General features: G+C 35.2%; 1 protein-coding gene and 1 long non-coding RNA gene across 2 annotated transcripts; one reads left to right on the forward strand and one right to left on the reverse strand.

Moving 5' to 3' along the window:
* Nucleotides 1-4,505: 4,505 nt before the first annotated feature.
* LOC128473785 (homeobox protein Hox-D3a-like) lies at nt 4,506-7,633 on the reverse strand. Its single transcript, XM_053456020.1, has 2 exons — nt 7,195-7,633; nt 4,506-5,909 (listed from the first exon to the last, which is right to left on the reverse strand). The coding sequence occupies exons 1-2, from the start codon at nt 7,631-7,633 to the stop codon at nt 5,170-5,172; spliced, it is 1,179 nt and encodes a 392-aa protein (XP_053311995.1). The 3' UTR covers nt 4,506-5,169.
* On the forward strand, nt 7,142-15,480 carry LOC128473787 (uncharacterized). The gene is made up of 4 exons (XR_008346294.1): nt 7,142-7,269; nt 7,797-7,867; nt 13,019-13,221; nt 14,922-15,480. It is a non-coding gene; the product is annotated as an uncharacterized LOC128473787 (long non-coding RNA).
* The last annotated feature ends 10,316 nt before the right edge of the window (nt 15,481-25,796 follow it).

Raw genomic sequence — 25,796 nt, forward strand, 5'->3', positions numbered from 1 at the left:
GAACCCCAGATTTACATGTTGGCCTTCATGGGCCTGGTTGGCAGGGTGTAGTTGGTATTCCTCTTGGCACAAGTGAGCAAAGAGGTTCAGGTCTGGATTCCACATTACACTTGAGAAGAACCTCAAGAGATCCCCTAATGTAGAGGAAATTTGCCTCACACTTCCGTTTTGGACTGCCCTTGTGTGTAGGATTAGACTATAACAGCCTTTCTATATGCTAATGGGAATTTTTCTTCTCTAATTGCACAAGTGTGGTAAAATTTGAGACTTTCCCCAAAGGGAATGCACTACAGGGCAGGCTATTAAAACACTGTCTGCTCTCGATTCAGCTAGTCCTATACTATTATATTTCTGTACGTATGTATGTCTATGTATATTATAATGCAAGAGTGGCATGGAATATGATGAATTTCAAAACCGTTCCACAGTCAACTGGTAGGAAAGTAAATACCAGCTAATTTCAAGCAACGAATCACAATTAGAAGAAGTATGTGGAACAATAAAATTGTATTCTACAATAAGAAGCAAATACCTCTTCTACAAAGTTGAATTTATAACTTTATCTTTATATTTTTTTTGTTTTAAATAGTTCAATGGAGCAAATATTAACTAAAAAAGATAATTGTCTTAAAACACTAAGAATCCCTCAGCTCTATAAATACATTTGGGAAAAGGCTAAACCTAGAAATAATATTAACAATGCTGAGATGTTACATTCCTGGAAAGCTGCCCAGACACTGTTCTTAGAAGTTATGTTTTATGTTGTGAATCAAAGTAACTATAAACTCGTGTTACAAAATAACAAAGAGAATTTCGGCTAGCATTTCAAAAGGAATGAATTGATGATAAGCCAAATTTGAGAATAATCTACAAATACACATTTCAAGAAATTGGTGACAATTGAAGAGGTTTCCACTATATAATGCTAAATATATATATCATGTTGAGACTTATGGAAATTGTCTCTTGCTACATTGTATATCTGATTATTATATGTTGGCAAAGGCTTGGCTTTTATGCCCAATTACAAAAATATCCCTTTGGTAACACGATACCATTCTGTTTGCATATTTTCATGAAAATTCCAGGATGTTTTATTAATCTCACAGTAACCCTACTCACAATGCCATCAAAGGACCTGTAGTATATTTTACCTGTTAACAGAATTCATTTTCCCTGGTAATTGGCCTTAAATAGTAGAAACCAAGTAGAGATCACATGACCGGTCTGAAATACAGTCAGCGTACATGAGGGAAATTTACATTTAATTTTAAAGTTGGAATGAGTGCAAACCCGTTGGGAAACCTAATTGTAGGACCTACTGCTGAGTTTAAATTAATGAATGTAAATATATTCATACACATATGAATAACTTAATAAAATACTGTCAAGTGCATAACTCCCAGGGTATATGAGAATGTCACATTTGGGCTTGTGTTGCACCACATGGTGCCCAAGGCCTCTCCATAGCAAGTTCAGCCAACTCTAACACCCCCCATGCTTAATTTTTTAGGTACATTATATTTTATTGAAACAAGGTGACAAATAAGAAAGAAGTCCAGATGCATGCTTATTTTTATTTTTTTTTACATTTCTAGAAACTGTTCCATGTTTAGATCAGCTTTCTGATCATAGTGAGTGCTGCAGTCCCCACTGGTGAAGCACACTAGTATGATCTGGAGTATAGAGCCCTCTCTGCTGCTTCTCTTTCCAGCTCTTGCAGAAGCCTTGGCATGTCAAAGCTAACACTATCCTAGCCATTTGTTACCATGTCAGGGTAACTAAATGTGATGTATGCCAGCATTATCAAAATGTATGTATTGCCTTCACTGTGTCTGTAGTTGTTTTGGGTGGGTTAACCATATAATTGCTGGGGTTTGTGACAACCAGTGGCAGAAATAGCATACCAATAAATGCCCTGCCCTAGTGTCATTTACCACCCATCCTTATAAAGCTAACATGAACAGAAATAAGCACCAGCATATAGTTTATTCAATGTTCTAATTTGTAACACCTAAAATTCTAGAATACCTATTATTTCAGTGTGTAAGCTTTTCCCTGGCAAGGTGAATTTAAGTTTTACCATTGTGTAAGTAACCAACATAATGCTTCTCATCACAGCACAATATATATATATATATTCACTTAGAGATTACCCCTATTATGTGTGGGTTTCTTCTCTTTTTTTTTTCTCTTACCAATGCTGCATGATGTTGAGGATGTGGAAAAGAGTATATTTGGGGATCTGGCCCCAAGGTACTGCTTCATATTTTCAACTACATTTTACTATGCAGCCTTTAAAGATATTTACAACATCACCATTATGATAAATGTGTCTCCATAACACAGGTCCACTTAGCCAGGGCACCTGATAAGTTGGTAAAGAATATGCCTTCATGCACAACTGGCTATGCTCATGGCTACCATTCTAAAACAGGACTGGTTCTGCAAATTAGGCAGCTCCTGTATTAGGTAAGAGTGTTCAGGATACTGAAATCCTAGCCGTTGAGAAGAAATACTTGCAGCTTGATCCAGTTCTCTCCAAAATATCAGGGATTTAACCATGTAGCTTCCAGGACAATTCCTAAATCATGGAGTTTCAAATGTGAAGCTTTACAAAACGTTAGTTAATATTTCAACAGAACTCAAACACCCAGCTACAAAACATGTGGGTGCTCTTTACTAAGGTGTGAAAACACTTTTCACACCTAAGAACCCTTCTCATGCTGATGAGAAAACCCAGTAATATACCCGATCTGTACATGTTACAGAATTATGTATCTTCATACTTCTGAATATGTTTTAAGTTTCACATTTTGGATACACTACCTGGTAGTACTAGGGTAAGAGCCAGAGGAGAGTGGGGTTGCAGCAAGTCATTTTGGGAATAAAGACAGGGGGTTTCTGGCACCCTATCTTTGCTGCAGGTTAAGCGTCATGGGAGTAGGACTGCAATACACTTTAAATGAGTTACCTGGCTAAGGGAAAGAAGATTTTGGACACCAAGATTGTTTACCAACATAATTTTGGGCTAGAATGAAAATCCCGAATAGGTGGAAGTTTAAAGAAAAGTATAGTACGTCATACCCTGTGTTTACCTGTCTTGATTTTGGTTTCTTTTTTACTTGGCTGGCAGATAAGACACAGTGATTACAGAGTGCCCCTCATGCCTGTCTGTTGCATTGACCTGTGTACAGGATCTAAGTGCTGAATGAAAATGACTATCCAATGCACAGGCAACGAGGGTGCCTGCGTGGGTGTATTATGTGGCTTCTGAGTGGGGAAGAGTGAAAAGGACTCCTGAAATCCCAGCCACATGGAGACAGCTCTCAGCCCTTCTGTTCCTTCCAGTGAAATTCAATTAGCTGGAAGGTATAATATCATATTGGCTATTGAATCTGCCATTAGTGATGAAGCAAGGTAAATCACAAGTGGTGTTGGGCAAACTAATTGCCCTGATTTGTTATTTACACTGACTCCAGACCATCTACACAGAAGAAGTCTATTTACTCTTGGCAAAGGAAATACCCTTTAAGCAGCAACTTCATACCTCCATCGTATATATATGTATATATATATATATATATATATATATATATATATATATATATATATATATATATATATATATATATATATATATATATTATACACTACATAGATGACATATATATGGTAATCATGAACAATATATAAATACATATGCATTATATATTAGGAACTTAGAAATTTATTTTAAATAGAGCATACACAGTTAAGATTCATTTCTTCTGTCTTCTGTAACCGAAACGTTTTTCCGATTCTTGGGTCTTTTATTACTTGATGGGGACATAAATACAGTTAAAAGAATTATTAACTATATATGTAAATATTTTGTTTATAAGTAAACAATATCAGAATAGCAAAGTTAATTTTGAAAAAAAAAATGAGTTTATTAAAAATTTAGTTTTTACATTAAGTGACACTGCGAATTGCAGTTGAAACGAACCTATTAATTGCGTTTAAATTAACAAATATAGGTTTATTATAAATAAGATTTATGCAAAAGCAAAATTAATATATTAAACGAATATAATCGAAACACATCATTACTAACATTTTAAAATATCACATCTAAATGTATAATGATGTTAGATTAACCAATTATTTTTTAAAAATATTCGCAAATTAGATTTGTAAAATTTCAAACCTGAAATCCTGGAGAATTAGAGAGTTAAGTGGAAAACATTGTTGAAACTGATCAAGCAAGATTGTACCAGGACAGAATGCTAACATGAAAAGGGTTTAAGAAGGACCATGTGAACTGTCCCTGTCCAAATGATTAATGGGGGTGAATTAGGGGTGAAACCCAACCCCTGGTAAAGGGAAAAAAAACACGAAAAAATACACACAAGCAAAGTGATTTCAACACACAATCCAAATCCATTTACTATTTGGGAAAGTTATCCAACCAATTATTTTCATTTAGAAAGAATATTATAGCAACACGAGAGACTTTATTTCAGTTTTTATTGTATCAAATTGTTAATTCAAAGACTACTTTATATAATAGACAAATGCAGTTAAAGATACATCCTTTAAAAAACAGATCAATATTCAAACGAATGAAAAAAATCAACATAGTTCTGTCTTTATATCTATACAAATAAATTAAAATAGAAAACCAGAAGTATCGAAGAAATCGACAAATATAATCAACATATTTTAACTGAGTCGACCCAACAAATATAAATATAGGATTCATTTTTTTCTGGACTAAAAGAGTAAAATCGAGACGTTTCCAAAAAATGTAAATCGTTTTTTGGTTTTGTACATAAATACGGTTCAGTATAGAAAGGGGTTTCATGGGGGGAGCAAAGAAGGTTAATAACATTTAACCACAAAGGTTTGTATTTCGTTCTAAAATACCCTGATATTTTTATGACAGGAATAAAAGTAGAGGCTATTGAGGATATGGGGCATTTTCTCTGGAAATTGGTTTAATTGGTTGCTTATGTGAAATTGCTTTGCGTGATCCATGCATAGTAGTGTATTGTGCATAGCTCAATAAATTACATATGAAATGTAGGGGGTAAGGCTAGTATGGATTTACATGGTCAGAGATTTCATTTTTTTAATGACATAATGGGACTGAGCAAATTACCCTGGTGTTTCAAAGGGAAGACAGTTCTACAGATGTGTCAGCACAGGGGGCTCCTGAGAACACCCCTGAGGCACAGGATGAATGTTTAAGTCTGTGTATGTGGGATGGGGGTCACATGGCCCAAGATGGTGTTTGCTAGGGATCTGTGCTGCACAGCTGTAGTCCATGCTATCTGAAGAAGGATGGGGGAGGTTGAAAATGGAGCAGTTTCCAGATCCATTTTCCAGGTAATTTCCTCCAATGTAACTCTGGGTTCCTTGCATTCCAGGGGGGTCATAGTTATCTTCTCCATGCATAGCTGGGTGATCATGGTACTCAGAGGCAAGGGACTGAGTACCATATCGTTTTGGGGCCTGTGGGTTCTCATACAGAGGTGCTGAGTAAGCAGTTAAGCCATACATGTTCCCTGGGTTCTTGCTGTATGCATTGGCCATTGGCACGTCATAGCCAGATTCGTCATCTAAAGGCAGAGTGTTGGAATATGAGATTATAGAGGGGCTAGTGCTGGGAGACTGCCCCCCAGGAGAGACACTTCCTTTCCCCTTGTGATCTTTCTTGAATTTCATTCTCCTGTTTTGGAACCAGATTTTAATTTGTCTCTCCGATAAATTAAGTAGTTTGGCCATCTCCAACCTTCGTGGGCGACAAAGATAGCGATTAAAGTGGAATTCCTTCTCTAGTTCCACCAGTTGAGAGTTGGTGTAGGCAGTCCTTGCCCTCTTGGATGCTGAGCTCAAGAAACTGTTGTCCAGGGAGCTGTCATCTTCTACAACACAAAACCTCATGTTATTTCTCAGTTCCATTGAAATCATTCTCTTAGCCACATTTTTCTACCTAGTATAGAGCTGTCTTTTGGAAGAAGTCACAGTGGGAAACATGGCTTCTAGTGGCTGTAGTTTGATGATTGTGGAAAATCCGATGAACTCGGCAAAATACATGAATCCATTAATTCACTAATGAAGTCACTGAAAGGATAAACTGCACTTGTGTCACTTTTAACCCTTTAATCCCACTTACATTCTTAAAATAAGTAGATCTCACACTGAAGTACTTACCTATTTAGATGGTTTTGTTCCTAAAAGGCTATCAATTGCCATTTATAATCTGTCTGCTACACCAAAAAACTTTTATAAGGAAATACTCAACACCTATAAATAGTTACATTCGAACTGCGTAAGTACTTAAACAATGTACACTATATTTAAATCAGATGTGAATAATTTAAAATAATGTATACATGTATTAACTCTTTTATTCTAAAGTGTATATACACGCCTATGGAATGGAATATAATATACTTATATACACATTATTCTTTAGGGGTGTATGAGTTATGTAGTGCATAAATACTTAAACTACCGTGTCTATATAAGCATTTTATATTCTGTATAAAATGTCATATATATACATTGTAAATGTGTATCATGTGAATCTATACACAAAATTAATTGTTTTACACACAACTAAGTTTCTGTGTACACATGCATACATCCAACAACCTACTCGTAATTATATATTATTCTTATGGGATTTTTCTCTTTCCAATAGATGTATATAATAGTGTTTATTAATATGCATATGATCTGCATATATTTTCGGTATGTTATGTGAAGGCTATATTAAATACAGATTATAACATGATTGGACATTTAAATTTTGGTCTGACAGATGTTACAGTTTTGAATAATTTTAAATCAGCACCTTTAAAATTATAATATTCGAAATATATTTGTTAAAATAGTAAAAATATCTTTCCAATAATAATAATAATATCTTTACACTGTTAATTTACAATGTGTGTCCAGATCTGCTGTATACCTATGGTTGCTACACAGGGCAGGTTTCTGATGCTTGCATAAAATGCCTTGTGTTATCTGAGTCACTTTATCATCTAAATTAATGAGAGACTAAGTCGTCCGATGACCCTATTTGTCACCACACGTTACAGTTGGAGTTGTTTTTCATAGGCTGTAATGTCTGGTATATGAGCCACCTTCACCTTGTAGTAGGTAAACATTAAGGAGGGGTGGAGGAGAGCACAGAATGTTTACCTGCAGGGGGAGGGACGGTCTTCTTCTGCTTAGAATGCTGACGAGTTTCCTTCATCCAGGGGAATATCTGTTTGGGTAAGTTGTTGGCCTTGCTGCTCTTTTTGGTGCCGATGGCATCAGCAGAGTTTGGTCCAGTGCCCTCTTTGGTTGGGCTACTCTGTGTCTCCGTTGATTTTGGCATTGGGGAGGCTGAGCTCGGTGACTTGGGTCGATGGGCTTGTTCTGAGACATTAGCTAAGGGGAAACTGATATCTTTGATGGAGAGCTCACCTTTCTGGGTGGTGGCAGCAGTGGTGGAGTCTGACTGAAGGCAGAAAGGAGGCTGGTAGTCATTTTCACTTGTGTATGTCTGTTGCCCAAGGTAGTCCATACCATTTGAGTCTTGGAAATCACAGCCTCCAAAAGACTCCGAGTTGTCGTAGTAAAGTGATTTTTGCATGTCTGTATTCTTCTAAATGTCCACAGACAGAGAAATGATGGTACTTTATGCGGTTTGTAAAAAGAAAAAGCAACCTTTTACAAGGGGTAATAAGCCGGGTGTTACCAACAGAAAAGTAGATCAAAAGGAATGCTTCCTAAACCCAAATCATGTCTTGCTCCAGCCCAAACTTTTCTGGACACAGAAGAGGGAGAGAAAAATACAAAAGAGAGAATAAGAATACACACATGAAAGGTATGACTGGGACAAAATCTTTGGAGATCCCTTGCTGACGTCATCTGACGTTGCACCTACAATCACACTTTGACGTACTTAGATAAATATAAATATTTTGTCAATACTAGTCCTTAAAACAAAGGAGGCTTAGACATAAGAAGACTAACGTCTAGGTCCTACATTTATATCTGCTTAGGAGATCTTACATCTGCCACTTTAAGTGAGCCATGTGAGAGGAGAAAAAGATCTTGGGGGGGGGCAGAAAGAAGGAGACTATAAACTGAATGCATCACTTTTCAATACATTGAAATAAACAGTGATATACTCATCATAAAACTAACAGCTCAGCTTGGTTAATTGTACTCATTCTTCAAAAAAAAACAAAAAGTCAGAAGAAACAGTGTAAATAATATCTATTATAACACTTCCAAGATTCTTAAAAAAAATGTTCAGCATCCTTTATTCGGAAACAGAAGAGGAGAATCCTTTAAGACTAATAAAAAAAAGTTCGTTTTTTGTAGCATGCACCTTTTTATAAAAATTCGGATTTTTGATTAAATACTCTTTTAGAGGCAAACAAAGAAGCTTAGGAAAACAATTGACGTACAAACCACTGAAACAAAGTTATTTTGAAAGTGTATTCATTTACAGCCAATTCATCGAAATATTGAATGCATTGTAACTAAAAAAGGCTAATAATTCAAATATTAGCAGTAATTAAGTGTATGTGTATATATATGTGTGTCTCGATTTAGTTTTCTTCTGAGGTATGTAAGTGTGATATTGTCTGAAGTTTGGTTATATAATAATGACTACACCCCTAGCCCCAATAAATCATTTATTATATATCTTCCAGGGATTGTGTGTGATGTTAAGGTTCCACTGTGATGCTCACAAACCTTTCCATGCAGTTTATTACGATCTACTTTACGAGTTATTTTTAGTGAGTTGTCATTTAGTATCTTTGATAGTTGTGATTTGATGTAAAAATAATAACATTTATTTCATTGACCACACATGCTTTAAACGTATAGCACAGCGTTGCTTTATAAAGTCTACGATGATAGATTAAAGTCGTGACAGCAGGATTTATTTACTGGAAGTGCAGGAGGAAGTTATAAAAATGATTAGCAGTAATTAGATGACTGGTTATTTCTGAAGGATTGCTAGTTTAAGGTTAACTTTAGCTTGTATTTTTCCATGTGACCGCCCAGGAAGTTTAACCTTATAGTTATGGTATAAACACTATACAGGTTTTTACCTGGCATGATGGATGGATTTAGGAAAGGTGGACAAGAGTTATCAATTCCATCTTGGTTCCACTACAATTGAAACTTCTACACTGGCTCCTCACTTAAGGATACAAATCAAAACCCACCGGCAGTTAAATCTAGTTAGCAATGCATGAAAAGATAGGACTGATATGGCTAGAGTTACTAAGGACAGAGAGAATTGATGGGTTAGGTGGTGCAATCAGCGGTGGGGTTTTTTTTTTTTTAATATTTGTCTACAGCATTTTTTAAGTTCTTTCTGAACTTTCTAGGACACCCTGGACCAATGTTAAATTTAATTTTAAATTAATATTATTGTTGTTAGTATTGTTGTTTTATTTTGTTATGTTACATACTACTTGTTATGTCCTGTCCACCCATTGTACAGCGCTACAGAATTTGACGGCGCTATATAAAACAATAACTGATAATAATAACAATATAGCGCCATCATATTCCACAGTGCTGTACAATGATGTTGAATTGTGTTCAATAATTCACAGATTCCTAACTAGTGTAAATTAAATAAATTGAACTACTTCCAATGCATTGTCTATTCACATGAAGCTCCTCTATGATCCCGGGTCAATACTGTACTTTATTTATTAGGTAAAGTGTTTTCACTTCTCACAGATAGTTTCACTTTTTGTTTCTTTGTACACAAGTTATTGCTTCACTGTATTCCACTATTTTGGGGGTTTCCAGTTTCCAATGATCAAATGTGGCTTGCTGGTGGAGTTCCACTTATAAATGCATTCTACGTTTAACCCTCTGTATGTAATAATAATTTGTACTTTTTTCTTCATTACTCATACATCTACTAAGCAGACATTTAAATTCTAATTCTCAAAATTGTAATTCTTAATATTAGCTTACTCCTACATAGGTAAGTTTCTGATTACCTATCCCTTCTATTATTTTATCTTTTTTAAACCTTTAAATTTACATTTTTTCGACATATTTTTTTTACTATGTGTTTTTTTTTTTAGTTCTTCGACAAACATTTTATTGATTGTTTTTCCCTTTGACCCCAATACGTCGTGCAATCTCTTGCCTTTTTTTACCCCTAGCCACTGCTGTCAGCATAGTTAATAGTTTAGCATTTCATTGTCCTGGATATGATTGTAGTATTTTTGTAAACTGTGAGAAAAGGGCCTCTTTCTCTCTGACTCCATCCAGTTCTGAGCGTCTTCTGCCTCCACATTCCCTTCATATTTACCGTTCAAACTTTCTCTAACATTTCCAACTGTTTACAGAGGACTAGAGCTCAGGAATTTGACTCACATGAAGCCAAGAGCAATAATAACACAAAATGTTCCACTTGGCAGAGCTCCTTTATGCAAGATCACCAGTTACTAACAAGAGTTATTCTGTTGAAATCAAGAAGACTCCAAATTTTTTTTGCCCAAAATCCTCTTTTTTGCTTTTATTTAAGCTTGATTATCTCTAAATTTTGGATCTGATCTTTCCATGTACTGTCTTATTACTATTTACCCCTACCCCACCCCCAAGAGGGTCCAGGTTTATTTCAAGGAACCTTTCTTTGTTTTATACGCTCCATGATGTTCTAAGAACCTCTAAACCTTTCTGATTAAAGGGTAATCTTTAAATCCTACACAACGTGTTATGCAATAACAGGACTGCGCATCATAAATTATGTATAAATTACTGTTTATTTAATAGCCAGAGCTCAGAACCCCCATGTAAATATGATTTGTGTATTTTCCTTTTTTTTTTTGATTTATGTCAGCACGACATCAAAATGTACGCAGGACATTTATCAAAAACGAATTTTCATTCTAGCTTCTAGCTTAGAGCAGCAACCAAAGAAATCTAAAAAAGAAGGTTGTAAATAAAATATAATGTGTTGGGAGTTTAATTTAACTGGGAGCTGCAAAACCATCTCATTAAATCGGGTTTCTTTGGCAATTAATGTTTGTGGAGCCAGTATTTTCTTTAAAATTGTTATTTTATATCCATAGTGAAGAACTGTATGAAAAATAAATAAATAAAGCAAATGCTACACATAGGTAAAATTCCACATATACGATGCTTCTTTGTTTCATAAGGCTGTTTTGTGATGGAAATCTCTTCTGTATTTTGCTTTATAAATTACAACCCCCCTTGTTGGTTTAAAAGCAAAAAAATCGAAAAATACAGGGAAAAAGTGTAATTTGGCCAAACATCATGCAGAAAATGCCTCTTCGATGAATATGATATATATGTACAATACCCCCCCTCCCTCCCTCCAACCTACAGATCACACAGAAGCCCCTATATATCATTATGTATGATCAAGGATTTGGCACAGTCGATTGTTTAATTAGAATTTAACTCTTATCATACAGATTGCAATCTGAGTATTTTTAAATGTCTCACTAAGACCCCAAGTCACATTTGTTCCTGCTCCCTCCCCCCAAAAAATATATACCTATTCCACAAACAAGTTGCTTTTTCCAATCCTAAAAGCAGAGAGTTAAAAGGAAAGAGATTTTAATGGCAGCCTTAGTGGTGTGAAGTCAGCCCATCTCTTAGCCTTCAGCAGTAGCAAATCCATGTGAACTCTGTGTGAACCAAGAATCAGACTATAAATCATGTATACAAAAGCCTGCTGTTTGCTCGGAGTGAAAATATCTTACCTTTTAACACTTTCATAGGCGAAGAGGGAGCAGTAGAACAGGCTGCAGTGTATATTCAGTATGAAGATAAGGAGTCATGCACAGGGATGTTGGGGAGGCGTTTGCGATGGGATTTCTAGAGGGCCCTTTTTTTGGGGGAAGGTGGTGGCGGGGGTTGGTGGGGGGTGGAAGAGAATAGTGTTCTTAGGGGTATTGCCAGTGCAGATTATGATTGTTTAGTGGTCTTTAAGAGGGGTTGTCAACCCAAGCACTGAACCCAGCCCTGCGTCACTGCATTCACAGATACAATCAGAGCAGTGGCAAAAATTTGCATTGATTACTGGAAGGAAACTGGCGTCATTATGGGTCTCAGGTTTAAAAAAAAAAAGAAAAAGAAGAAAGGTTTCTGATCAATACTGAAAAAAATCCAGATATTCAGCACCGTCAATATGCATCCTTTTCATCTGTAATATGTTCACATCATCAGAGCCATTTATGTAAAATATGTTTTATGGCAATATTATATGAATCGAAGTATTGCTCACGTTTACCTCTATTAATAAGTAATAATTATTCTTGACATTTTTAGCATGTCGGGTATAACCATTTGATCTCCGTTCATCATATACTTTTTGTTTTGTACCATCAAGCAATAACTGCCTCTTCCGTGTACCCCTAGCAATGTCTTCCCTTTTTCTTTGCCATTCTCATTATTTTCACACGCTCCTTGCTCTCACTGGGCTTATAAAACACATCAAGACCATTAAAGCACATATCTTTTTTTTTTTTTTTTTTTTTCCAAAAACTTGCTCTGACCTCTGATTTATGACTTTTATGCAAACAACCCCAGCCTTAAAGAGGCTGGAGGTTTAAAGACCAAAACTGAGGGTGCTGATCATGCTTAGCTAATTTAATATGCCAAAAATCCAATGATGAATTTGGTTTATGTTAATTCCCCAATGTCGTTTTTTTTCCCTTTTCCAGAATCTAACTGTAAGTTAATGTACCCCAACAAGTTGAGTTTCTACACAGGCCTGTTTAATGGGTTTAGATATTAGCCATCCCTATCCATGCATACACAATTTCCTCTTGTCTCTGTGGGCTTTCTAAAAGATTTATGGCCTTTTTTTGCCTTCTGTACCTATAAACAAGGAGAAAGGGGAAGCCCAGCACTGCAGTGCTTAGAAACTCAAAGAATCTGTGTAACAACAAAAAAAAAATCCCAGTTGTAGGAGGAAGATTTAGAGATTTTTGCAAACCTGGCAACTCTATTTCAGCAGTTCATCCTTCCAAGTTTCTGCCAGAGGACGCAGCACACAAAGAAGAAATAGAAGAAACGAAGATTCCCTTCTTATCCAAAATATGGGTTTTAGAATTATCCATCTTGAAGATTTAAACTTCTCTCTTCACATATAATGCTTCATAATGAATTGGTGGTGAAAAGAGTGTTTGGGGTATTGCCCGATTGTATTCTTCACACCAGGTAAATAAAGGGATTGTGATATTTTGGGGTCTGTGAGTATTTATAAGTTGTATTACTGTGATTTAATTTATTTTATTTTTTAAACTGGCTTAATGCATTTATAAATAAGTGTGATAGGAGTGTGTTTGGAGTTAGAGGTTGGGGGTTGGGCGTAATAAAAAAGCATTTATATATGAATCCGTTGTATTAACTTACAATTCCCTAAAATCCATGATCTGTAGAGTATTTGCATCCTTTGTAATATAGCATGTGGCATTTGATCTAACAAGTCCTGAAAAATAAGGTGATTTGCTGGGTAGAGTAGGGAGATATGATTTATTCTTTAAGAAACCATGAGGTTTAAGCCGTAAATATCATTGTCACATATTTCCATCTTTGATTTACGTTTTTTTTTTCTTTACGAGCGAAACGAATATTGTGTTTTATTTAATATGCGCTTAACCGTTTGGCATCATAGGAGATAAATGGGATTCCCTTTATAATTTAACCCCTTCTACAGTGCCATAGAGCAAATTGTTGTATTTTTACGGTGGCAGTGAACTAGTTAATCATTTGCCCTTTAAACTAATATAAGGCAATACATCAACTCGATTTATTTAATTTAATTTTTATACATTTTAATAACGTGCGTTAAATGCCTTATTTATTTTGCATTCGTAAAAAAATATCATTTTTTCTTTCATTCGTGGTATTTGCATGTCCATGAAAGACAATAGCACCAACCATAACACTGCCAATATTGATATTGTGGAATATTCTCCTGTTTTAGGGTAGATTATATATATATATAAAAAGAAAATCACAAAAGCGCTCCGAAAATGCTTTAAAAACATAGGCCAACCTTAACCTCTATTCTCTTAGATAAGACCTCTTTGAACATTTCACATTCACGTAAATAAATAATTTATTATAATTAAAATAATGTTACATTTTACTATATCATCGTCAACTTTAGTATTATTTAGTTTCTAACTGTGCAGGATAATTTTTTTTTATAAAATTTGAATTTATTGTATCATTTCTATTTGGCAAAACTCAGATTAAATGGTTAAATGTTGAAATATTGGGTTTGAGATTGTATATATAGTTAAAAAGATAATTCGAGTATATATATATATACATTTATATATATATATATATATATATATATATATATATATATATATATGTAGTAGTTGTAGTAGTAGTAGTAGTAGTAGTACATAATAGTGTGGTTATGTCCTTCCAAAAGCAGAATAATCTTTTTTATATCTGAAAGCAAGAGTCAAGCTCTCTATTTATTACAAAGATATAACTCAACATTGTCGAGTATTAATAAGCCAATAATGATAATCTTTATAGGGAAAGAGTACTGGTTCTCCTAGTTTTATTGCTCTACTTATCCATTCTAATGACCTTTGGCTCAACAAAGCCATAATTCAAGACAGAGAAATCCAAGCTCGGCCTTTAAGAGTTTCTTTAGTCCTTTAACTACAACATTGCTGGTTAAGGCAGCATTGCAATAAACAATCCAGCGTAGTAATGGTTAAATATGTGTGATGAAGCTTAAAGAAAATATTCCAAGCGTGGAAAAAATAATCTTTTTTCAATTTATTACATACATTTCTTACCTTTACGTAAAAATATCAGTCATCCTCGCTTGTAATTGAAGCTATTGCCATTTATTGAATTAATTTCAATTTTTCTCCTTTTTTCTCTAGGTAGTTCTTCTACAAACTTGCCAATTTTTTAACCATGTATAAGAAGGCACAATGATATAACCATCATATGGAACCATATTAAGGCTAATGGGTATAGTATACAATTTGTGTGGGTGTTTGTTCTGCCTTGTGTTCAAATTGCTGAACTCGCTAGTAACATTAATATTTAACTTGGGTCACAAAAACTACAAACTCCATTATGAAAGGGGTTTTGTTCCTTTGTATGTGGGGTACTGTTGTGACCCATCCCCACTAAACAGTATGCTGCTGACTTTGCAGACTTAAACCATTGGATAATAGATATTTACATCTGATTTGCCTTCTGTCAAACTATTTTGCAATGCTAAATGTTTTAGGTCCAAGGCTACTCTCTCAGTATTTCCTTATGTAATTGCATGTAATTGTACATTGTTACAGTTCTGTCACACCCAAGGGGACAATCACAATAAAAAATGGTAATAAAATATTTGGTGTGGTTACTTTTTCTTTTCTCCTTTAATGTCTATTTTTTTCTGTCTCTCTCTCTATGCGGTGAGAAAAGTCAGGTAAAGTTGTGGAAATAAAAAATAAAGATGTATAGGGCATTAGCACAATATTATAAAATAAATCCAAGTGTGAGTGTTGAAGTGGTTCTGGGAGATGAAGTTGTCTTTGTTTGTTTCTTGAGGGTAAAGGACATATTCTAAGAACAAACAAGATTTCTCTTCCATGACTGTGGATGACTTGTAAAGAGTCCTGTATGTGCCCAATGGGAACAATGTACTGTACGTTATCAACAACCCTACCGCAGGTGTAAGGTATCACTAATAATACATCCTCAAAATACACATCGAAATACCATGGCCTTCCTTTTCCTTTTTGTGAATTAGAACATAAATATAGAAACCAAGCTTTGACACTTGTCACTTCTTATATTTCTAGCAAGATACTCGAAATCACAACCTGCAGCCAAACATTCTCTCCCAAATCCTCAAATAGTAATTAGATGCAATAGGCTATCAGTGGTACTTCAGTAGACCACTTTGTGTTTTCACATAACAGATCTGTTAACCCTTTGAGTACTAGGGGTTACACAATTTGTGCCATTTCCTTCTTAAAGGTTCCCCATGTTGTTTTCATATTTGAGATCTGTTAACCCCTTGTGTTAGCAATAAGAGATAGTATGAATTATTATATTTGACAATAACCTGTGTAGTTGTAATGTATTTTCAGCATAAGGGGTTAAGTGAAAGTTAGCTAACTATTGAAAAAAAAAAATAACAAGCAGCTTTCATGTGAAAGATTACTATGTGGTAAACACAAAATAGAATGTGCAGGGTGGTGAGGGGACCTTAGATATTGGGAAATACATTATAGTGAATAAGTATATCAGTTTTTATACCACTTGAGCCTTTGGGGAAAACTATTTTTAGAAGGTTTCCTTCATTACATAAGAAGTGGGTTTTGTATAAACCTCTCCAATGAACTTATTTTGCAGGATTCACATCTAGACCACAGCCTGGAATTCCTTTGTCTGAGTTTACTTTGCTGTACAGCATAGACAACTGCAGTGTGTTAGTGTGTTCTAATGATCCTTCTAAATCAGAAATGAAACTGTAAACTAACTTAACCATAATCACTAGGCATCAACCTATTTAAGGAGGAGAGAATAGGGACAACCTTTCACAAATGGATGAGAAGATGTCCCCATTTTAATGGACAGTCCCTTTATTAAGACTCCAGTTGTACCCCCTGTTTCCCTTGTAAGCTATAAGGTAAAGTATATTTCACAAGTTTCCTGATATTTTGATTTAAATGCTATAAAAGCTATTTAGAGTAGATTATATCATTATAAAATCAGTAAATGCCATTTTCTTTTATTGAATATCCACCTTAAATAATAGAATAATTATACAGAATATGAGAGAAATGATTGATGTATACATCTTCTTTAATCATGTTCCAAGTTTCTATTTTTTTTCAAACTCTTCAGATTATTTTATAAAACCTTTATAGGAACCAGCTTCACACACACATATGTGTTACAATGAAGTACACACACTAACACAAATAAGACAAAACCTGCAACTTTCTCCCATACATTTTCTAGACACTCTCTCAGAGGACATTTTTAAAGGGTGCAAAGTGAGACCAAACATGTTGAAAATCAGCAACGTTTATTACATTTTCCTTCAAGAATATATAATTTATATGTGTATTTTTAAAGCTTTGACAAATTTTAATTTAGAATAAATACATTTCAATTTTATCCATAATTAGTTAGATTAGTGAGCTATTTGGCCATAGGTCATACTTAGAAACATAGAATTTGATAGTAGATAAGAACTATCTGACCCATCTAGTCTGCCCATGTGTTTAAATCCCATCACTGTATCAGCCTCTACTACTTCTGCTGGGAGGCCATTCCACTTATCTACCACCTAATACAGGTCCAATATTACATAAAGTGGATATTCAAAGTTGAAATGTGCCTCAGCAAAACTTAAGTAGGCCAAGTACCATCCATTACCTCCTGGCTGAGCTAAGAAGACACGTGGCCTGTTTCCTCACTATGTAACTGTATTGAAAACTTAGACATTTAGTGAGCAGTTTGATGTGTGTCCTTATGATAGCTCCCTACTGGTTCCAAAATACAGCAGTAAGCCTCAGTTAAATAAAGATGTCATGATGAAGGATGGCAATTTATCAACTGCAAACCCAGCAACCTAAAGTACTTTATTCTTATAATAGATGTTAAACATATAATTTTATTTTAATTACATCAACAGTGAGACAATACAGTTTTCATTGTAAACTCATTTTTACTTTTGCTGTAAATGCACATTTTTATTAAAATGCATTCATACACTTAATATTTCATCTTTCAGTGGGCATTAGGCTTTAAAAACCAATTGTAAATTCTTACAGTGAGGTACAGATATACAGTATGGGTGCTTCTCCACACACACACTGTGCATTTGGTGTTACAGACAATGTTCCTTTACAAGATTACCATTTAAACATGAGCTTTAGCATATACTGGACAATCACTTCATCAGGCTGGCAACTCTCAACCATGTAATAGTTGAACAAATACACATTTTCCGTGATGAATGCTTTAAACTACCAACTGAGTACACAATAGCCAGATTTGGCCAGAACAGACTAACACTTAACATAGGTCATGGTGTAGACCAGTGTTCTTCAAAATATTTTTCCCACGACCCAAGTGCAGTAATAAAACATACACTCATGACCCTATTCGTGTACTTACAGAGAAGGGCGGTTAAAGTTTGGCCTACATGGCTAGCCTAGCCAAGTGGCCTAGTAATAAAGTGGCACTTAACATAAAGACAATCATCAGACGAATATGATCCTTATTGAAAACACTACATTGATAAATGTTATTGTACAGTCAATACTTACTACAACCAAAGCACAGTGAGGAGCATTTGTAAACCCAATTGTGAGTCCTGAACCAAAGTTTGAAGCACCCTAAAGGATCCAGTCAGGTGTATAATATTGTTTGAAATCCTGACTGGCTGCCCCTAGTGGTCAAATATGGAATTGATGGACAAAAAAGTGCTGAAGTATACCTCAATGAGTGTCTCATTGACAGCCATGACCAGAAAATATTAACTCAATTTCAAACCCACTGAAAGTGTTATTCATGCTTTACTTGCTATTTTATTCTATACTTAATATGTTTTGTAATACTTTGCTTTCTTTTCATTGGACTCTGGAGGCAGAGAAGTATATCATGTGGATTGCTGTCTGTGCAGGCCAAAATGTACTTATCCTGGTGTTATCATAGAATTCATGCATCTTAATCCATGCGCCTACATTACCCGGCTTCCAGGAATAGCTCTCTTATCCCTAACTAAGAAGGGATAATCTGCGGTAATGCTTTAGGAGAGCCGGCAAGTATATCAAGGATTGTTTCGTTTGTAAACGAAGGAATGGTATAACATTATTGCTTTCTAACAGCTGACAGTGTTCTATCAATGCTTGCACATGCACGGAATATTAATAACAGAGTGGCCATAGTTTTTAATTTAGGTAGGTAGTGAAGGTGATGGTGCGGCTTTCTATTCGTACAAAACTTTTAAAATTTTTATTTGCAAATGGTGTGGAGGGGGCACCAGTACACATGATGTACATAGTGGGGCACCGTCATACAGCCTTTCAACAATTTTACTTTAAAAATGAATTACATTACAATAATAAAAATTGAAATAAGTCCTGTACTAGGCGCAAGAGAGCAATTTTGGCTTAACAATTAAAATAAAAAGAAAAATATTTTTTACTGGTTAAAATCATATCCTTGTACCATGAAATTAAACTAATTTGCATACATTAATTTATTGCTCAGTTAATTATAAATAAATACTAGGGCATGCTATATATATGCTCAGTTTTAATGGTGGTAGTTTTGGATCCACAGAACCCCATCTCCAAGAAATTATTCTTGTCAACAGTATTAGTTAACAAAATAAAATGAAATGTGTATTTTAAATCCAAATGCCAATATGTGACTAATTAAAGATAATATGCTCCATATGCTTTAATTTTTAAAATTTAGGAATATTGTCTTGGACAAAAAAAGAACACAAAAGTGTGACATTTTAGAGAATTTTATAATGCAAGAATTCTACTGCTTCCTTCTTCATTAAAAAAAGTAATACTATTATTATTTATGTCTCTTCAGTCTTTATTGATACATCCCTGTGTAGGGTAGAATTAAGGTTCTTATCCATATGGGTAAGATCACACAAAGAATGACTTTTTCTATTGTGCATTCAAGAAAAGAGGAAGGCTTGAGGTGGGCAGAGGGTGGGTGTTAACATGCACACTCAGCACTTTTCCAAGTTTGCACACATAAGGGGATAGGCCTGTGTCAGCTCTTTAAATGTTCTCTTGCCTCCCACCCACACCCACTCTGAAAAAAAGTGGCGACTCAAACAGATTTACAAACAATTACCTTTGAAATGTAACGGTAAGACCAACGTGTAAGGGACACATGGAACATATGCAAAAAAGCCCCAAAACATTTTGTTGATGTTGATCAAACAAATAGCATTGTAATGTTTTTTAACACGTGTTTTGTAGAGCACAATACAGGGGTCAGAGTGTTCTACTATATGCTGCACTAAATAATAATTTATGATGGAGATGGTTCTAGGTGGATGATTCAAAAGAAAACTAGATCATTGTATATATAGATAGATTCATAGATGAATATATATATATATATATATATATATATATATATGTATATATATATATATATATATATATATGCCTTGTGTATGTACATTTTACTTTCAGGTTACTATTCTACTGTTATAAGGGCCAAATGTTATGTTTAACCTTCCACCATGTGTCCTAAGATGCTAATCATGCTGTGGGTACGACTTTTAGTGGTAATTTTATTTTCATGTTAAATCGAGCTCTAAAACAATCTTGGCAGTCTGAGGGTGATGGGGATCTTACATCAGAACAACACTGTAAGGTTTCATATTGCGCAATCTGGATCTAGCTGCTTTAATAAAAAAATATAACTAAATCGTTTTTAAGTGTTTAAAATATGTTCATTCTCCCGAAGTCACCCACCGCCTTTACATAGATGGTGTTTATTAGTTAAACTAAAGGCTGACTTGTATCTCACAGGGTAAAGTTGTGTTCTTATACCTGTGAAAACCTTTTAGTGCAATAAATATATTTTGTGAAATCAACTACTTTCCTGTGTAGGACATTTTAAATTTATAAGTACATTTTAAAAAAAATAAAAAATATTTACAATAAATAAACATAAGAATGCATTGGGATGAAAACTGACCCTGGCACTTAAAGGCCAGCAGTGTGGTCACCATGTGTATCCAGTGGACAGCTGCACGCTAAAGCACTGGTCCACAAAATCTTATGTAATCTTCAGTACTAAATGCACATAAATATAATAACCTACATATTTATGAAAAAAATGGAAAAAATATAAGATCCCATGCAAGCATTTAAATTCTTAAAGAATCCATTTTTTGGATTTTTTTTAACTTTAAATAACAACATGATATCCCATCAACTTGCGGCTATTAATGCACTTTGCTCACATATTTCACCATATTTGTTACAATTTATTTAACACAGACTATTTGATATTGAATGTAATAATATGTAAACAAAATAAAAATAGCAAGCAATAAAAAAGGCAGCAAAACGAATTGAAAATCCTTGTAAATACCATGTATTTTTCATGGACCAAAAGATTCCTTTAAAAAATATTAAAAGGAAAGGTAGTAAAAATGTTTACCGTACCAAGATTACATTGATCAAGCAGGATTACAAGCATATCATTGGCTGTGATGACCTGAATAATGCAGACTATTAGGTGCAGTTTTATTAGTATAATGATGCCACAGAACATTTTGTGGCACAGAAATCTTCCCTTCTCTGTCCAAATATCAGAGATGGCAAAGCTGGGATTTAGAGAATAATGGGGCAAAGATTGAGTAAAACCAAGGGAGAGTGGGTAGAAGCAGTCAACACCCCCCTCCTCTGCTTCGAAATGTGGCACCAAGTGTTGAAAAGTGGCCTTTGCATGGTAAATGCAATATGCAATAATAGCAAGAGGGGCTGGAAACTGTCAGTATTAGGGTATTATGGGTATTAGCGGAACCTAATAGTATTAGGGGAAGTGCCAAGTCACTGTCACATTGTCCTTATCATTTACCAAAGTGGAAGACATTGAAGGCACATAAGAAGTATCCAGTCTTCCCAAAGTCTCATGTGGACATTTGTGGAATTGCAAGTAAAGCAAAAAAGGGCTATTATATTGTCCTAAATTTTTCAAATCTTGTACACCCCCCCTGCTAGTTATTTTAGATATATTAAGAAAAAAATGAAATAATCAGGTTAAGGGGTGCTAACAGGTCTTTCAAGTGGATGTAATTCTACTGCAAGTACCTTGCTTGGTATACGGCTACATCAAGAGCTCCTATGTCCAGATCTTTTGGGTTTAGGGTCCTGCTCTATTTATAACACTGATTTGAGCAGGGACATTTTATTCTTTTTAGTCCAAACTCACAGTATGTGATGGATGTATTTTATGGGGTGAAAGAGTTCTAATACCTAATAAGTTACGTCAAGCCATGTTACAACTCCTTCACGAAGGTCATCCTGGCATTGTCAGAATGAAACAGAAGGCTAGGGGTTATGTCTGGTGGCCATCAGTTGATAAAGATATTGAGGAATATGTCATGTCATGCAAAGGATGCATTCAAGTCCAAGGACAGCTGCCATGAGGAGCTGTACAACCATGGGACTGGCCTAATACACCTTGGGGGAAACTACATTTGGACTTTGCTGGCCCTACTGATAGAATTTCATACTTAATAATAATTTATGCACACTCTAAGTGGCCAGAAGTCATTCAATGAGACGGACTACAACTACGGAAGTCATATCAGCATTAGAAAGATTATTCTCGATATTTGGATTACCAAGGAGTTAGTCAAGACTTTCAGAACTTTTTACATGAAAATGGAATCATCATCATAGGACAGCACCATATCATCCTGTCACAAATGGACAAGCAGAGAGATTTGACCAAACTTTTAAAAGAGCATTAAAATCTCTAAAATCAGAAAAACAGTTAAATACTAAGAACAGTTTACAATTTTTACAACAATATAGAGTTACTCAACACCCCACCACAGGAGTTGCACCTGCTTAACTATTGTTTGGCAGGAAGATCCATACAAAGCTAGGTTTAGTCACAGCAGATGTCACAGAAATAGTCAACATCATGCAAGATAAAATTAGAGTGGGAAACCTTCGAGAACATATACTAAAGGAGACTTGGTATGGTATAGGTTGTATCATAAAAATGAAAGATGGGCACCAGGCGTAGTTGGCCGGGTTGAATGCCCAAAGGTGGATGTGATAACCACTCCATCAGGTGTGTGTCGACGTCATGTGAATCAGTTACGACCAAGGTTAGAGAGGAGAGAATAGTCTCAGATGGGTTTGGCATGATCCAACAACAGACTCTCATCTGTAATGATGAGTCAAAATTTTTTAACTAGGACTACAGATCATGTTCATACCCCTAGAAAAAGAATTCCTAGTTGTCTCACTAGCCAGAGACAACGTGCAATATACCAAAGGAAACTTCGTCAAAAGAAGAAACAGCTCTAAACTTAACACAAGAGGAAACTACAGATGATTATTTTGTTGTATAAGTTATTGTTGTTACATTTATTATTTATTTAATTTAACTAACAAACTAAAATTGAGTAGGAAATGAGTCGTGCTTGTTGCCTGCTTGGATGGACGACACTGGCTTCCGTACAAGTATGATGTCATCAACTGGGCGGACCTGGCAGGTACATAAAAAGACAGTTGTTTTTCTTTGTAACGGTTAGACAGTATAATAAAAGCATCAGTTACATATTGAAATGGTCATTGCATTATAACATTATTAAGGACATAACAGTGAACCTATTTGGTATGCAGTCTGTCTAGCTACCCCGTGGCCTTTCATCAGGCTGCGTCCTTAACAGGACAACCAACAGACTGTTCATTTGACAAGGATAACATAACAACCTTATGTAAAATATACCAACATTCAAACTGGCAGAATGCCAAGGCTTTAAATTTAAGAAGGAATTATAAATTACAAGGACCAGGTCCCAAGGAACTAATAAGTACATGCTTCTGTGCATTTACTTTGTGCTGGAAAGCAGCGTTCAGCACGTGATTATAGCACACAAAAAAGGAAGCACTTGAAACAATGAAACTTCACGTCTCAGCTTACCGCTATTACAAACTCACAGTAAATATTGGTGTAAAATACTTACAGCTGTCAGGAACTTAGAAAGTATAATGTATGTCCAATAAGTGCTTTCTTCAGCCTTTGAACCAAACCATCCGATGGCCATTCAGTAGAAGGGGAAATAATTTTGCCTGTGGAATATATGTCCATAAAGATTATCCTTTGGGCCTATAGTCACAATGTTGGGTAATTGACTCCCATCACATAATCGAGTAGAGGTAATGTCCCCTTGCACGATTACCCATCTCTGTATAATTTAAATAGAGTGGTTAACACATACATAACAAATGGACATTAACACATACAGACACATCAGGAGTTGAAAATATCTTCCAAAAACTACAATAGGTATACCATGTTAAAGATGAACTCCAATTACTTTCATTACTATTATTCGATTAGAAACAACATTTCCAAAATATTGTGTTTTTCTTTTTTTTAAACAGTTCTAGTTTTTGCATATTATGTGTATCTAGCTGCATATTAGTCATTCATATATGTTATTTCAGCCCATTATTTCAAACACATTGACTCCTTATCCTACTGCCTCTAGTAAACAATTGAAATGCTTATCCAGCCGGACACTCTGGCTAATGAAAGTCTATCAATCAATGGACTTCATTAGCATTGCCATAAAGAATCAGCTTAATGTGGTGTTTGAGCATGGAAGGTCAACCAAAATATCATATAAATATTTTTTCATGGGATTTCCCCTCTCAATAGATATTAGACATATGCAAATGGAGCAATCTGGTTCTTTTTTGGCACATACGTTTTTGGACAACAAATTCTGTTTCCTGCCCATTTGTCTTAGGATGAAAATCAGGGGTCATTTTGAATTCGGGAACAAAATTGGTTGTCTGACACCCACATTTACTCTCACTCTCTCACTCAAATCAGGGGAGAGGACATCACAAGAAGGATCACGAAATTTGAAACAAGTTTATCTTAGGACAAAATTGTGGAGCTTCTGGTGATGTTCTCTTGCCTGATCCTCCAATCGGTGAGAGGATGTCACCAGGAGCTCTGCCATTTTGGCAAAAGTTCAAGGTTATCTTAAGAAAAAATGATGGAGCTTCCAGTAATGGCCTCTCGCCTGATTCGCCAGTTGGGGAGAGGACATCACCAGAAGCTCTGTTCGCTGGGAGGTCATGTCTGCGAAGATGAGTACAAAGAGAGAAGAAAGAAGAGAGAAGGACAAGAAGATGCGAAACCTGGAAGGAGAGCTGCAAGACACAGAAGCAGAAGTGGCCGATAGGGAGACATTGAGAGCGTGTGAGAGCGTAAGAGTGAAAGAGAATGCAAACTTTTCATCTGTTTTGTGTGTGGTGGGGTCTGTTTTGGAGATTCATACAAATTGACAAGATTGGCAAATTTGATAAAATTTGCAATTTGTATGAACCTGAATGCACAAGTCTAACAGGTATTAAATCATTATGGCAATCACCAGATCATCCTGGTCTTTAACAACTCAGATTCATACACAATTGCATACCATTTTTGGCATTATTGATCTTGTATCTGTCTATGCAGGAAAAATTGTTGTGAAAATGTAGCTAAACTTTTTGTAGCTAAAATATAACTATGTTACTTTGAAGACTTAATATTTTGTAACATTTGTACCAAAAGCATGAGGTACATTTTTGTGAGAACAGTCAACACTGAGCACACTGGGAAGAGCAAGGCTTTTTTTTACTGCCTAAAAACAACATATTAAATAATCAGATAAACACATATGTAAACATCTACCTCCTTCGTTTATAAATATTATGTATGTGTAAAATCACGGGCTTTTGTTGGAGTCATATGGAACAGAATTTTATGCAGTGCTCATGGGAGGTGATTAGTGTGGGGCTAGGAATGGAGGAACATGCATTGTGAGATGGTACCAGGGTTTTCAGGTTTGACCATAGAACAGACTAATGATCACACAATGCTTTGGACGCCTACAACAATCAATCTCATACAAAATGCAGCAAACTAATTTCAAAATTATCTATTATAGAAAATAAAGAAAACCATTTAACATAAATCCAATCTCAAGGGCTAATTGTAAACAGTCCAAC

This window comes from Spea bombifrons, chromosome 2 (assembly GCF_027358695.1).
Source record: "Spea bombifrons isolate aSpeBom1 chromosome 2, aSpeBom1.2.pri, whole genome shotgun sequence".
Lineage (NCBI taxonomy): Eukaryota > Metazoa > Chordata > Amphibia > Anura > Pelobatidae > Spea > Spea bombifrons.